The sequence below is a fragment of the Hyperolius riggenbachi genome, chromosome 9, assembly GCF_040937935.1.
Source record: "Hyperolius riggenbachi isolate aHypRig1 chromosome 9, aHypRig1.pri, whole genome shotgun sequence".
NCBI classification, from domain to species: Eukaryota; Metazoa; Chordata; class Amphibia; order Anura; family Hyperoliidae; genus Hyperolius; species Hyperolius riggenbachi.
The window spans coordinates 265,797,070-265,813,852 of record NC_090654.1 but is presented as its reverse complement, the minus strand read 5'-3'; the positions used below and the strand labels follow the sequence as shown (position 1 = coordinate 265,813,852).

The 16,783-nt window shown below is 46.3% G+C and overlaps 1 protein-coding gene across 2 annotated transcripts in view; it reads left to right on the top strand.

Moving 5' to 3' along the window:
- ZC2HC1C (zinc finger C2HC-type containing 1C) overlaps nt 1–16,783 on the top strand; it is a 28,369-nt gene that overhangs the window by 9,058 nt on the left and 2,528 nt on the right. For both annotated transcript variants that reach the window (XM_068254519.1, XM_068254518.1), the window contains exon 3: nt 516–775. In XM_068254519.1, coding sequence (XP_068110620.1) covers nt 516–770 — 255 coding nt within the window. In that variant the 3' untranslated portion in view covers nt 771–775. The remainder of the gene's footprint in view (nt 1–515; nt 776–16,783) is intronic.

Sequence of the window (16,783 nt, the reverse complement as noted above, 5' to 3'; positions counted from 1 at the left end):
GCGGCGAGGGCACCTCCTGCCTGCCACGGGCTGGAGGAAGCCCCGGGTAAGTGGATATGGATTTTTATTTTTTTCCACGTTACCCTGAACCTTTCCTTTAAATACTATGCCCTCTCCCGAGTTATAGCAATTCGGAGGAAGATGTAATTCAGGGTCTGGTGATCGCCGGATCCCCGAATTACTCTTGAGCTGGCCGTGCATCATAACACTAGTGCTATGACAGCACCCAGCTTCGGCATCGAGCCCCCTGCGCCGAAGTAACCTGCTTTATCTGGTTCAGGATCATAATGGTGCCTTCTCTCTATAGGAAGGCAGACATCTCCATCCCATTCTCCCATGCTTTGTTTTCCCTCGAAGGAAGTCCTACCTCCTGACTTCCTGTCAGGTTGAGCTGCTTCCTGTGACAACAGTTTCCAGAATGAGAGAATCAATCTTTATGGCCAATGAATAAGTGAAGTGAATATATACATTGTATTTAATGTTGAATGCGCCCTATCCTCATCTCTTCTCAACAGGTAAAGAAGAATTCCTGGCAGCAGAAACACGAGGCCTTCATACGAACCATCCGGCAGGCGCGGGAGGTGCAGAATATCATCGCCAGAGGAGGAAAGGCATCGGACCTGCCACCGCCCCCGCCCGAGGAAAATCCGGATTACATCGCCTGCCCTCACTGCACCCGCCGCTTTGCCCCACGTGTTGCTGAGCGACATATTCCCAAATGTGAGACAATTAAAAATAAACCCCGCCCTCCACCGACCCGACGCAGATGATACCGGTACGTCCTGATGGAAAAACGCAGATATGGGGTAACAGAAATCACAATGCTGCAACTCATCACTTCCAGAACATGTGTAAAAAACCAAGACCCACAATGCATTGGTTCATTAGGCAGAGCCAGGCAAGTCATCTCCTCATACACTTGCATCACAGGAACGTGATTTCGCAACATATCAACAGTTTCTGTAGCTAAAACACTGACTCCTCCTGCAAGCTTGTGAAACCGTTGACGTTTCTTCATCAGGCACAATACAGAAGTAGGAATTCAGTGCACAAAATTCTGGTGACCTAAACATAAAATAGATGTGTAGATCTACAGAAGTGTGTGAATGCTCCGCTGTCCTGGCTTATCTACTGCTTATTACAGATTTGTTTCTGGACACAAGGACTTGTCTGTCGCAAGTCTCTCTTGAGTCGTCCATCTGTTGTGTGCATTCTCCAGTCTGTACTAGAATTACCTGCAAACTCCCCCCCCCCCCCCCCCCCCATGTCCTGCTTTCTGGTGTACAGCCCTAGCCAAAGGTTTTGAGAATGGCTCAAATACTGGTTTTCACACAGTTTGCTGCTTTAGTGTTTTCAAATACTGGTTTTCACACAGTTTGCTGCTTTAGCGTTTTTAGATATTTTTGTCGGTTGTTTCTGTAGTGTATTGAAGTATAATTGCAAGGCAACATAAGGGGGTTCCCGGCGCACACACATCTGCCGCCATTCCTGGACAAGCTCTGCACTGGTGGCACCCCAGTCCTCCAGCTGAATCATCTGTGGCACTTGCTGGACTTTCTTGGACGCCCTTGAAGTCTTCACAACTGACCCACTCTCCTTAAAGATCTTGATCTGATAAATGGTTGATTTAGGTGCCATCCTAGTACTGTAGCAGCAAAATCCTGGCCTGTGAAGCCCTTTTTATGCACCGAAATGATGATTGCAGGTGTTTCCCTGCAGGTAACCATGGTTAACAAAGGAAGAACAATGATTTCAAGCATTCCCCTCCTTTTAACGCATTTAGTCTGCGATTATAACTCAGCATTACAGAATTCTCTCCAGCCTCGTGCTCGTTAACACTGTCATCTGTGTTAACAAGATTATTGAAATAATCTCAGCAGGTCCCTATGTGGCAGGGCTGAAAAGCAGTAAAAATGTTTTTGCTTTTTTTTGTGGTGGATTAAAGGACAATTGTAACGAAAGGGATATGGAGGCAGCCATATTTATTTCCTTTTAAGCACTCTGCGTCCGCCTAACACCGATCAGCGTCAAGTCCTGGGGACGGAGATTAGCGGGGATCGCGCATGCATCCATGGTGAGTTATGGAGCTCTGCTATAAAAAAAAAAAAAAACTACCAAAATAACTTGTGCAGCGTTGCAATCTAGTGCAGTGCTGTAAGGGGACAGCTCTGTCACTGAGCTGTCCCCAGGAGAGGCTCACAAAGCGATCCTTCTCATAGGCTGATGCCTATGAGAAGCAATCTTAGTGATTAGGTCTCGGGGGGAAGGATGGAAGAAGGAGGGTTAAAAAAAATGTAGATTAGTTTTTATTAAAATAAAAAATACAATAAAATTAATAAAAACAAAACAAATTGCAGCAGCAAGCAGATGCCACCAACAGAAAGCTCTGTTGGTGGCAAGAAAAGGAGGCAAGATTCATTTGTGTGCTAAGTTGTATGGCCGTGCAGCGAACTGTTAAAGCTGCAGTGTGCTGAATTGTAAAAAAAAAAAAAAATGGCCTGGTCACTAGAGGGGTGTAAGCCTGTGGCCATCAAGCAGTTAAACCAGGGGTCAGGAACCATTTTTTTGGCTGAGAGAGCCATAAACACCACATATTTTAAAATGAATTCCATGAGAGCCATTCAATGTTTCAAACTGGGAAAGTAGGACTCACGTCCCTGTTGCCATGGTGATGTGTACACAGCTGATCCGGCAGGCAGCAGCAGTGTCAGACACATCTTTAGCTTCTCTTAGGTTTCAGCAACATTAGCAATTTCCCCGAGAGCCAGAGAGGAGAAATACCGACTAAGGCCTGGTGCACACCAAAAACCGCTAACAGATCCGCAAAATGCTAGCAGATTTTGAAACGCTTTTTCTTATTTTTCTGCAGCGTTTCAGCTAGCGTTTTGCGGTTTTGTGTAGCGGTTTTGGTATAGTAGATTTCATGTATTGTTACAGTAAAGCTGTTACTGAACAGCTACTGTAACAAAAAACGCCTGGCAAACCGCTCTGAAGTGCCGTTTTTCAGAGCAGTTTGCGGTTTTCCTATACTTAACATTGAGGCAGAAACGCATCCGCAATCCAAAATCTGCAGCAGCCCGGGAGTATGCGTTCCTGCAAAACGCCTCCCGCTCTGGTGTGCACCAGCCCATTGAAATACATTACCCTAGCGGATCCGCACCCGCAAGTGGATCGCAAACCACAGCGGAAACGCTCCGGTGTGCACTAGGCCTAACAGCTTGTACAATTAGCTAGCTGCTTGGGGGTTGATTCACTTTGTCGGATGAGATCCCCGCACTTTGGCCCAATCAAAGTGAGGGGATCTCATCCTACAAAGTCAATGGACCTGACAGGGTGCAAAGTGGGACAATTGGAGCAGATATTGTTCGTTTTGGGGTAGAGCGAGTAAGTTAGTAGTGCACGCTACAGCAGTAGTGTGCCTACTTTGAAATTGTTACTTGCGCTGCCACACTAAGCTGTGCTGCTTGAGCAGTGTAACTTAATGAATCAACACCTACTGATTTGTATGTGAGCCAGATGTAGCCATCAAAAGAGCCACATATGGCTCCCGAGCCATAGGTTCCTACCCCTGAGTTAAACAATACCATTTGCCTGGCAGTCCTGCTGGTCTATTTGGCTGCAGTAGTTTCTGAATCACACCAGAAACAAGCATACAGAAAATCTTGTCCGATCTGACAATGTCAGAAACACTTGATCTGTTGCATGCTTGTTAAGGATCTATGGAGTTGATTCACTATAACAAATAGTGTGCCTTATATCAGAATTAATGTGCCTTATCAGAGTAGCATAGTGAGCGCTACAAACGTATGCCTGCTAATTGGCAATGAGCTCCACTCATCCTGCCCTGAGCCCCTGCGGGTCCAATCACTTTAGAGGACATTATCCCCGTACTTTGATTGGCCCATTAGGCTGCCTGTCAAGTGACAGGCAGCCTATTAGGCCAATCAAAGTGCAGGGATAATGTTCTTTAAAGTGATTGGACCCGCAGGGGCTCAAGGCAGGACAAATAAAGCTCTCGTCATTGCCAATTAGCAGGCATAAGTTCGTAACGCTCGCTATGCTACTCTGATAAGGCACGTAGACGCTGTTTGTGTCCTACCTGATCGTGCACCTCCATTACTGTGCACCCATGCTATGCACTTGAGTGAACCTAACTTGCCTAATCTCCATGCTCCATCCAGTGACTGACGAAGCATTACCTGGTACTCATACTGTGCTGTGTGATCTGGTTTTCTTGTATTCCTGTATTGTCATATTGCTGTATGTCACCCCGAAATATTGTCTGTAACCTACACTAATGTCCAGTGCTGTGTAATATGTTGGCGCTTTATAAATATAATAAATAATAATAATAAATAATAGTGAATCAACCCCTTTGGCTAAAAGTATTAGAGGCAGAGGATCAGCAGGGCTGCCAGGCAACTGGTATTGTATAAAATAAATATGTTAGCCTCCATAGCCCTCTCATTACTGTTGTCCTTTAAGTTCATTTTCATGGCAAAGAAGGATTTTGCGATTCCTTTGATTTGTGCCATTCTCAAAACTTCTGTCCATGACTGCACAGAATAGAGCACGTTGCACGATTCCCTGGCAGTGCCCGTGAATCACCAGCGACAACACTGCCTCACCGACAATGCATTTCATTTATATATTCAGAAACTGGGCTCTGGCACGATGCCTGGCAAACCGTTCTCCTGGCATGCAGCACGCGTGCTCTGCGGCTTCCTACGGGACATAAGTGGCTTTTCCGTGACACATACGAGCGAGTATAGCCATGTTACCTGCTTTCATAACCCAGGGCCAGATTTAAAGAGACTCTGTAATTAAAAAAAAAAAGTCTCCTGGGGGGGGGGGGGGGGGGAACTCCCCTCGGGAGGGGGAAGCCTCAGGGTCCCAATGAGGCTTCCTCCTCCCCTGTAGCTGCAGGCAATCCAGCACTGGCTCCCCCGAAGCATCCTGCAATCCTGGCTCAACAGGGCTTGATATATTTACCTTTCCTGGCTCCAGTGGGTGGCGCTGTTGCGGCTCTCTGCACGAAAATAGGCAGAAATAGCCGATCTCTGTCGGGTCCGCTCTACTACGCAGGCGCAGGAGCGGACCGACAGTGATCGGCTATCTCCAAGCGGATACTGCGCTGGAGCCGGGAAGTTAAATATTTACATCCCCGCTGTTCAGAGGGGCACAGCGAGACCGCCGTGGGACACAGGAGGACAGGGTAAGCCTTGATAGGATCCGGAGGCTTCCCACATCCGAGGCGAGTACCCCCCAGGGGAGCTTTTTTTTAGTTACAGGTTTTCTTTAACATAAGGCACTGTAGGGCACATGCCTACAGGCGCCAAATGATGGAAAGATGACTCGCTTCCCTCCTCTTGTGCCTCCCTCCCTCCTTCCCTATGCAGAGTCCCAAGTGGAGTGTACATAGGAGGTTACTCACCCGGGTCTGGGCATTCCACTGACCAGATCTCCCTTTAGTCAGGGGGCACCTCTTGCTACCTGATACTTGTGGGCTCCTCTGGCTACCTAATACTAAGGGGCACCTGTAGCTACCTATGACGGTAAGGGGGACAGGACAGCCAGCACACGGAGCGCGGTTCAGCAGGGGTCAGTGGGTTCGCGCAGGGTGAAGTCTAGGGTGTCTGAACATCTGTGCCTGACTGGCACAAATACATTTGTATTATTTTCATGTAATTTGTTTGAATAAAAATATCAAAAATATGTTTTTATAATATAATGAAATTAAAAAAAAAATCTGAATAGAAATGCTGATAATAAAACACTACAATCTTTTTTATGAATTAAAACCTTATTTCATGGATTAAATACTGCAGTTTATTTTTTCCTCACAGTGAATGACAGGTGATGTGATAATTTAAATTATCAGAAGGAGCAGTGCCGTATGGAGGAATATGCTCTGTAGAATACGCAGATTATGAGGGGAGCAGTGCTGTATGGAGAAAAATCTTCTGTAGAATACGCAGGAGATTATTAGCGGGAGCAGTGCCGTATGGAGGAATCTCTTCTGTAGAATACGCAGGAGATTATGAGAGGGAGCAGTGCTGTATGGAGGAATATCTTCTGTAGAATACGCAGGAGATTATGAGAAGGAGCAGTGCCGTATGGAGGAATATCTCCTGTAGAATACGCAGGAGATTATGAGAGGGAGCAGTGCCGTATGGAGGAATATCTCCTGTAGAATACGCAAGAGATTATGAGAGGGAGCAGTGCCGTATGGAAGAATATCTTCTGTAGAATACGCACTGAGATTATGAGAGGGAGCAGTGCCGTATGGAGGAATATCTTCTGTAGAATACGCAGGAGATTATGAGAGGGAGCAGTGCCATATGGAGAAATATCTTCTGTAGACTAGGCAGGAGATTAGGAGAGGGAGCAGTGCCGTATGGAGGAATATCTTCTGTAGAATACGCAGGAGATTATGAGAGGGAGCGGTGCCGTATGGAGGAATATCTTCTGTAGAATACGAAGATTATGAGGGGAGCAGTGCCGTATGGAGAAAGATCTTCTGTAGAATACGCTGGAGAGAAAGCAGTGCCGTATGGAGGAATATCTGCTGTAGAATACGCAGGAGATTATGAGAGGGAGCAGTGCCATATGGAGGAATATCTTCTGTAGAATACACAGGAGATTATGAGAAGGAGCATTGCCGTATGGAGGAATATCTTCTGTAGAATACGCAGGAGATTAGGAGAGGGAGCAGTGCCGTATGGAGGAATATCTTCTGTAGAATACGCAGGAGATTATGAGAGGGAGCGGTGCCGTATGGAGGAATATCTTCTGTAGAATACGCAGGAGATTATGAGAGGGAGCAGTGCTGTATGGAGAAATATCTTCTGTAGAATACGCAGGAGATTATGAGAGGGAGCATTGCCGTATGGAGGAATATCTTCTGTAGAATACGCAGGAGATTATGAGAGGGAGCAGTGCCGTATGGAGAAAAATCTTCTGTAGAATACGCAGGAGATTATGAGAGGGAGCAGTGCTGTATGGAGAAATATCTTCTGTAGAATACGCAGGAGATTATGAGAGGGAGCATTGCCGTATGGAGGAATATCTTCTGTAGAATACGCAGGAGATTATGAGAGGGAGCAGTGCCGTATGGAGAAAAATCTTCTGTAGAATACGCTGGAGAGAAAGCAGTGCCGTATGGAGGAATATCTGCTGTAGAATACGCAGGAGATTATGAGAAGGAGCAGTGCCGTATGGAGGAATATCTTCTGTAGAATACGCAGATTATGAGAGGGAGCAGTGCCGTATGGAGAAAAATCTTCTGTAGAATACGCTGGAGAGAAAGCAGTGCCGTATGGAGGAATATCTGCTGTAGAATACGCAGGAGATTATGAGAGGGAGCAGTGCCATATGGAGGAATATCTTCTGTAGAATACACAGGAGATTATGAGAAGGAGCATTGCCGTATGGAGGAATATCTTCTGTAGAATACGCAGGAGATTATGAGAGGGAGCAGTGCCGTATGGAGGAATATATTCTGTAGAATACGCAGGAGATTATCAGAGGGAGCAGTGCTGTATGGAGGAATATCTTCTGTAGAATACGCAGGAGATTATGAGAGGGAGCAGCCGTATGGAGGAATATCTTCTGTAGAATACGCAGGAGATTATGAGAGGGAGCAGTGCCATATGGAGAAATATCTTCTGTAGACTAGGCAGGAGATTAGGAGAGGGAGCAGTGCCGTATGGAGGAATATCTTCTGTAGAATACGCAGGAGATTATGAGAGGGAGCGGTGCCGTATGGAGGAATATCTTCTGTAGAATACGCAGGAGATTATGAGAGGGAGCAGTGCTGTATGGAGAAATATCTTCTGTAGAATACGCAGGAGATTATGAGAGGGAGCAGTGCTGTATGGAGGAATATCTTCTGTAGAATACGCAGGAGATTATGAGAGGGAGCAGCCGTATGGAGGAATATCTTCTGTAGAATACGCAGGAGATTATGAGAGGGAGCAGCCGTATGGAGGAATATCTTCTGTAGAATACGCAGGAGATTATGAGAGGGAGCAGTGCCGTATGGAGGAATATCTTCTGTAGAATACGCAGGAGATTATGAGAGAGAGCAGTGCCGTATGGAGGGATATCTTCTGTAGAAAACGCAGGAGTTTATGAGAGGGAGCAGTGCCATATCGAGGAATATCTTCTGTAGAATACACAGGAGATTATGAGAAGGAGCATTGCCGTATGGAGGAATATCTTCTGTAGAATACGCAGGAGATTATGAGAGGGAGCAGTGCCATATGGAGAAATATCTTCTGTAGACTAGGCAGGAGATTAGGAGAGGGAGCAGTGCCGTATGGAGGAATATCTTCTGTAGAATACGCTGGAGAGAAAGCAGTGCCGTATGGAGGAATATCTGCTGTAGAATACGCAGGAGATTATGAGAAGGAGCAGTGCCGTATGGAGGAATATCTTCTGTAGAATACGCAGATTATGAGGGGAGCAGTGCCGTATGGAGAAAAATCTTCTGTAGAATACGCTGGAGAGAAAGCAGTGCCGTATGGAGGAATATCTGCTGTAGAATACGCAGGAGATTATGAGAGGGAGCAGTGCCATATGGAGGAATATCTTCTGTAGAATACACAGGAGATTATGAGAAGGAGCATTGCCGTATGGAGGAATATCTTCTGTAGAATACGCAGGAGATTATGAGAGGGAGCAGCCGTATGGAGGAATATCTTCTGTAGAATACGCAGGAGATTATGAGAGGGAGCAGCCGTATGGAGGAATATCTTCTGTAGAATACGCAGGAGATTATGAGAGGGAGCAGTGCCGTATGGAGGAATATCTTCTGTAGAATATGCAGGAGATTATGAGAGAGAGCAGTGCCGTATGGAGGGATATCTTCTGTAGAATACGCAGGAGTTTATGAGAGGGAACAGTGCCGTATGGAGGAATATCTTCTGTAGAATACGCAGGAGATTATGAGAGGGAGCAGTGCAGTATGGAGGAATATCTTCTGTAGAATACGCAGGAGATTATTAGAGGGAGCAGTGCCGTATGGAGGAATATCTTCTGTAGAATACACAGGAGATTATGAGAGGGAGCAGTGCCGTATGGAGGAATATCTTCTGTAGAATACGCAGGAGATTATTAGAGGGAGCAGTGCCGTATGGAGGAATATCTTCTGTAGAATACGCAGGAGATTATGAGAGGGAGCAGTGCCGTATGGAGGAATATTTTCTGTAGAATACGCAGGAGATTATGAGAGGGAGCAGTGCCGTATGGAGGAATATTTTCTGTAGAATACGCAGGAGATTATGAGAGGGAGCATTGCCGTATAGAGGAATATCTTCTGTAGAATACGCAGGAGTTTATGAGAGGGAGCAGTGCCGTATGGAGGAATAGCTTCTGTAGAATACGCAGGAGTTTATGAGAGGGAGCAGTGCCGTATGGAGGAATATTTTCTGTAGAATACGCAGGAGATTATTAGCGGGAGCAGTGCCGTATGGAGTAATATCTTCTGTAGAATACGCAGGAGTTTATGAGAGGGAGCAGTGCCATATGGAGGAATAGCTTCTGTAGAATACGCAGGAGTTTATGAGAGGGAGCAGTGCCGTATGGAGGAATATCTTCTGTAGAATACGCAGGAGTTTATGAGAGGGAACAGTGCCGTATGGAGGAATATCTTCTGTAGAATACGCAGGAGATTATGAGAGGGAGCAGTGCCGTATGGAGGAATATTTTCTGTAGAATACGCAGGAGATTATGAGAGGGAGCGGTGCCGTATGGAGGAATATCTTCTGTAGAATACGCAGGAGATTATGAGAGGGAGCAGTGCCATATGGAGAAATATCTTCTGTAGACTAGGCAGGAGATTAGGAGAGGGAGCAGTGCCGTATGGAGGAATATCTTCTGTAGAATACGCAGGAGATTATGAGAGGGAGCGGTGCCGTATGGAGGAATATCTTCTGTAGAATACGCAGGAGATTATGAGAGGGAGCAGTGCCGTATGGAGAAAAATCTTCTGTAGAATACGCTGGAGAGAAAGCAGTGCCGTATGGAGGAATATCTGCTGTAGAATACGCAGGAGATTATGAGAAGGAGCAGTGCCGTATGGAGGAATATCTTCTGTAGAATACGCAGATTATGAGGGGAGCAGTGCCGTATGGAGAAAAATCTTCTGTAGAATACGCTGGAGAGAAAGCAGTGCCGTATGGAGGAATATCTGCTGTAGAATACGCAGGAGATTATGAGAGGGAGCAGCCGTATGGAGGAATATCTTCTGTAGAATACGCAGGAGATTATGAGAGGGAGCAGCCGTATGGAGGAATATCTTCTGTAGAATACGCAGGAGATTATGAGAGGGAGCAGTGCCGTATGGAGGAATATCTTCTGTAGAATATGCAGGAGATTATGAGAGAGAGCAGTGCCGTATGGAGGGATATCTTCTGTAGAATACGCAGGAGTTTATGAGAGGGAACAGTGCCGTATGGAGGAATATCTTCTGTAGAATACGCAGGAGATTATGAGAGGGAGCAGTGCCGTATGGAGGAATATCTTCTGTAGATTATGCAGGAGATTAGGAGACGGTGCAGTGCCGTATGGAGGAATATCTTCTGTAGAATATGCAGGAGATTATGAGAGGGAGCAGTGCCGTATGGAGTAATATCTTCTGTAGAATACGCAGGAGTTTATGAGAGGGAGCAGTGCCGTATGGAGGAATATCTTCTGTAGAATATGCAGGAGATTATGAGAGGGAGCAGTGCCGTATGGAGGAATATCTTCTGTAGAATATGCAGGAGATTATGAGAGGGAGCAGTGCCGTATGGAGTAATATCTTCTGTAGAATACGCAGGAGTTTATGAGAGGGAACAGTGCCGTATGGAAGAATATCTTCTGTAGAATACGCTGGAGATTATGAGAGGGAGCAGTGCCGTATGGAGTAATATCTTCTGTAGAATACGCAGGAGTTTATGAGAGGGAGCAGTGCCGTATGGAGGAATATCTTCTGTAGAATACGTAGGAGATTATGAGAGGGAGCAGCGCTGTATAGTGAAATGTTTTTTGTAGAACAGGGGGAGGGATAACAGGAGGGGAAACCGCTAATATAAATATACATGAAAAAAATCTTTATCAGGAATTATTTTACAAAAAGCACATAGATCATATTAAAGAACTGTGTTCTTTGCCACATCTAGGATGCCACGACTAAAGAAAAAGTAAAAACCCGAATGACCACCACTGATAACCCTATTCTTTTGCCACACCCTGATGTAAGGCACCATTCATGCAGTGGTAGGAACCTTCCGAACACAGTTATTGTGCAGTGTCAGCATACACCAAGCCAGTCTGATCAAAGCTTGCTGAGCTATATCAAATAGCAATGCACAGAATACACCTGCGTTCCCTGATGATGCCGGAAGTGATCTGGCGAAACATGTTGGACCTAGACGCATGCACCATCAGGTTGTGACAAAGGAACAGGGTTATCAGTAGTGGTCATTAAGGTTTTTAGTTTTTGTTTAGCCGTGGCAGCCTACAATTGTTTAATGTAATATATGGACATATGTGATTTTTGTATTTTTATGTTCTCATGTATATTTATAATAACGTTGTTTCGCCTCCTGTTGTCCCTTCCCCTCCAGTCACCCTTTCCCTCCTATACATCAGTTTTCCAGATTGTTAAAGCAGACCTGAAGATACTTAAAAAAATGCACTTACCTGGGGCTTCTGCCAGCCCCCTGCAGCCGTCTTGGAATGATCCTCCAGTCCCTCGCCGTGGCTCACTTTCTCTTTTGTTAATTTAGAAGTCGACCACTGTGCCCTCATGGCTATGGCCGCGAGCGTCCTTGTTCACGCTCCCCTTGCTCGGAGCGTCCTGTGCAGGCTCAGTACGAGAACATCTCTATTGTGCCTGTGCAGGATGCTCCCGGCAATGGGAGCACGAATGAGGACGCACGCGGCCAGGGCCGTGCAGGCGCAGTGGACGCCGACAGGTGAAAGAGAAATTAAACCACAGTGGGGAAACGGAGGTTCCAGGTAAGTGGGATGGCTGCAGGGGGCTGGAAAAAGCTACAGGTAAGCGAAACTTTTTCTTTTTAGCTATGTTTAGGTCCAATTTAATTGGTGGCTCAGGTGGGGATTTCTTATTATGATTAAAGGCCATATCCACTAGACACAATGCAATGCGGAAACCGCTCCGCATCTCAACGCAAGGAAACTGCAACCAATTCACGTCAATGCAGTAGTTTCCATTGACACACATTCACCTACGCGATGCGACGCGGGGGAAATTACAGATAGCATGCTGCAGTTTTCTGCAGCGTGCATCTGAGTCCCCATAGCCGCCGACGGGAAGCAGCATGACGTCACATCCGGTTGTACGGAAGACAACCGGATGTACTTGCGAGGGGTTGCGACGATCGCCTCACATCCTAAACGCCAGTGGAAACGGGCCCTAAGAGGTTTCAATACATTGTGATTGAGCTACTTTGTCCCCATTTCCCTGTATCTTTTGTAGAACACACAGGAAATTAGGAGAGGTAGCAGTACACTAGAGAAAGATCTTCTGTAGAATACACAGGAGAAGAGGAGAGGGTGCAACCAACTAACCACTTCTATTGGCCCGTTTATCTCATTATTGATGTGGTTGGCACAATGGAAAGAGACACCAGTCCTTGAACTGTATCAGTAACAAAACATTTGCTACAAATGGCAATGAGGAGTTAATAGGGAGGGTATTTGGCTATTTTATCATTTGGGGGCATGGCCCTAAAAAAAGGTAGGCGTTGTTCTAGGTTGTGGTTACATAGTGTTAGCCCCATGCTCATTCTCCCCATTATTTTGCCCATATTACCAGTCCCTATTCTAGGTCCCTGCCTTTATGCCTCCATCATAGCAACCCCCGATCAATAGCACCCCCTATAGTGTCCCTCTCATAGTGCACCAAAGTGCTTCCTATTATGGTGCTTCCAAACTATAATGCCTAGTTTGTAGGGAAACCCCCCCTCCCATTTTATATTGCCTCCCAGCAACATAGCTAGAGATTATAGGACCACATAGCAAAACATTCATGGGGCCCTCAAATGTAGGCACTCTTTAGCTATGCCACCTGCTCCTACCCTATGGATACGAGTCAATTGGCAACTTACATTCTTGTGCAATCTGCACTGCACATAGTCCATGGACACTGAAAGGCTGGAGGAACACAAGAAAATTAATAGTGAATACATCAAGTACCGCCTGGGTCCCCTCTGCTCCAGGGCCCCATAGCAGCTGCTATGGCTCTTGCTACTACTGCCTCCTTATAATCCCTCAGATACATTGTCCACCCTTTAGTGCTCACCTCCATGTGAAGATCGGCAGTGGTAGCATGCTGGGATAAATAGTACCTCACCTCTTCCCATGCCAGCAACCATCTCGGTGCTCCTGCACTTGCACTCCCACTGGCCTCTGTCACATGTACCACGTCCCAGGCTGATGACATCATCAGGTTCTGACCCAGAACACACATCAGGTGCACTAGTGGACACAGCTTAGCCATGACCATTGCTGGCATGGAGGAGAGGTGAGATACCAGAATGCTTCCAGGAATCCCAAATTCTGTAGGGAGGGGGACAAACAACAGGAGAGATTTCCTTATTAGTCCTTAATTGATCTCCGGGGTAATGAGTTCAGGCCCATACTGGCATGCACTCTGTGCTCATTCATTCCTGAGAATATGAATCTACATCCCTGAGGCTTCATTCGACGTGGATATATTGTCCTCAAAACAACAAGTGGCTTTTACCAAAAGTTACAGATTGCCCTACAAGCTCATGGCGAACCAGAATTCACAGGAGTGAATAAGGGGCTGAAAGATCAAAAAGCCTCCTTACTAAGAGGCTATGCAAAACTAAGTTCGCCTTCTGAAAACAGAAGGTATTTGCAATTATTCAGGTTGGAGTGAGCTTTGAGGTGTTCCTCAATGCATCACTGCTGAATATTCAAATCATCTGTTGTCCCTGATAGCTAAACACACCTCCAGAACCGCTGGAATGCAAGAATGTGTCAGGTGATTTGCATATTTAGCAGTGATGCACTGTGGGACAATTTAGAGCTCACTCCAACCTGAATAATCACACCTACATTGTTTTAAGAAGGCAATCTACTGTTTTACCAAGAAAGAGATTAACACTCACCAACTTTGCCAATAACAGAAGCTACCAGAAAAAAAAGCGAAAAAAAAAAAAGCACCAAAACGTTAAAGCGGATCAGAGATTAAAAACTAACTATAACAAGTAACTTGTCTATATATTTTATCTAAAGTTTAGATAGTTTACACAGCAAATCTAGCTGCAAACAGCTTCAACAGTTTTAATGATTATTTATTCCTGTGATACAATGAGAGTGGCCATATTCTGTTTGTCACATTACACACAGGCAAGCTGATCTGTATCTCCAGCCCTCAGCCTGTGAAAACTTCTCTCCCCCTCTGCCTCTGAAATCTCTGGCTAGTAACCTCCTCCTCCCCAGACTGAGCTCCCAAAAGCCCTTGCTACTGAGGCTAAGAGTGCCAAGGCACTCTGGAGAAGATGTGAGCGATGCTTGTTTAGTTTATAGGGAATTAGAGTATTAAAACAAAAAAGTATTTGGCTTGAAGAATGCCCTATAAACTATATGAAAGGAACACAGTTATGCGATGAATAAACGTTTATCTTGTATCCACTTTAACAGAATATTCAGGGACGATTTTCCTGTGGAGGCACTGAGTCTACAGGCGCCTGAGGGTGGAGTGGCTCACTGGCTGGGCCTGCTGGTCTTTACCTCATACATCGGTGACCCAGAAAATTACACCAGGAGAGCTAGTATCAGAACAATTCTGTCTCTATTTTTAGGAACTTTTCAGGCAGAGAGTCCAAAGAAAGGGCAATCCTAAGGGAAGACAATACAAGAAACTAAGGCCACATACACACATCAGACCATAGTCTTTTGAAAATGAAAGATCACAGACCAATCTTACCACCCTTCATGTAGTATGAGAGCCATACTCTACACAGTCTTTTCTATGGAGCTGAACTCCACATCAGAAAAAAAAAAATCTTTGCAAGATGCTGCACACACAGATGCTGTACAGACACAAAAGATCAGTATCTGCAAAAGATCTGTTCCTGCCAAAAATCCATTCCTGCAAATTGCAATGATATTCTATGAGATCTGCATATCATCATACACACATGATTTAACTGACATTCATCTGCAGATCAGATCCACCAGGATGGATTTTCAGATCTGCAGATGATTGCTTGATCTGCAGATGAATGTCAGTTAAATCATGTGTGTATGATGATCTGCAGATCTCATAGACTATCATTGCAATTTGCAGGAATGGATTTTTGGCAGGAACAGATCTTTTGCAGATACTGATCTTTTGTGTCTGTACAGCATCTGTGTGTGCAGCATCTTGCAAAGATTTTTTTCTGATGTGGAGTTCAGCTCCATAGAAAAGAATGTGTAGAGTATGGCTCTCATACTACATGAAGGGTGGTAAGATTGGTCTGTGATCTTTCATTTTCCAAAGACTAGTCTGATGTGTGTATGAGCCTTAAGAGAGGTGTGAATATGACATTATCTCAGAAAATCAGCCAGAGAACCAAATTCTCTTCCAAGGACAAAAAATACACCCGCTTCCTGCCCATCTACAAGAAAATAATCACTGCCCAGCCTTGCGGAAATTACAGGCCAGGGATATCCCGTGTAGAGGGGCTGTCCTCTCTCCTGTGCCAAGAGAGTAAGTTTACATGTTGCATACATTTTTCACTAAAGGGCTTATTTGGTTTCGGTTAGGCAGCCTCAGCTTTCAAGGGATATGGTTCCCCCCTCATTCCATACACAGGTTAATTCCCCCCCCCCTCGGCCATGCACAGTACATGTCCCCCCAGAGTGCCATGCACAGGATATAACCACCCCCCTGGCCATTCACAGGAAATGTAACCCCCAGAATGCTGTGCACAGGAATGTCCCAAGCCACCATCCCCCCCCTCCCGACCAGAGGACATACACAGGATATGTACACCCCAGAGTGTCATGCACAGGATATTCCAACCTCCCCCCCCAGCCATGCACAGGATATGTACCCCACATGGTGCCTTACACAGGAAGTTCCCAGCCCCCCCCCCCCCCACCCTTCCGGAAGCCATACACAGGATATGTACCCCCTAGAGTGCTGTGCACAGAATATCCCCCCCCCCCCCCCAAAGACTAGGCACAAGATATGTACCCCCCCAGAGTGCCGTACACATGATATGCCCCCCGGTGGACATGTACTCCCAGAGTGCCGTAAACGGAGTTCCCAGCCCCCAGAGTGCTGTACACAGGGAGTTCCCAGCCCCCAGAGTGCTGTACACAGGGAGTTCCCAGCCCCCAGAGTGCCGTACACAGGGAGTTCCCAGCCCCCAGAGTGCCGTACACAGGGAGTTCCCAGCCCCCAGAGTGCCGTACACAGGGAGTTCCCAGCACCCAGAGTGCCGTACACAGGGAGTTCCCAGCACCCAGAGTGCCGTACACAGGGAGTTCCCAGCACCCAGAGTGCCGTACACAGGAAGTTCCCAGCCCCAGAGTGCCGTACACAGGAAGTTCCCAGCCCCAGAGTGCCGTACACAGGAAGTTCCCAGCCCCAGAGTGCCGTACACAGGAAGTTCCCAGCCCCCGAAGGCCGTACACAGGAAGTTCCCAGCCCCGAAGGCCGTACACAGGACGTTCCCAGCCCCCAGAGTGCCGTACACAGGACGTTCCCAGCCCCCAGAGTGCCGTACACAGGACGTTCCCAGCCCCCAGA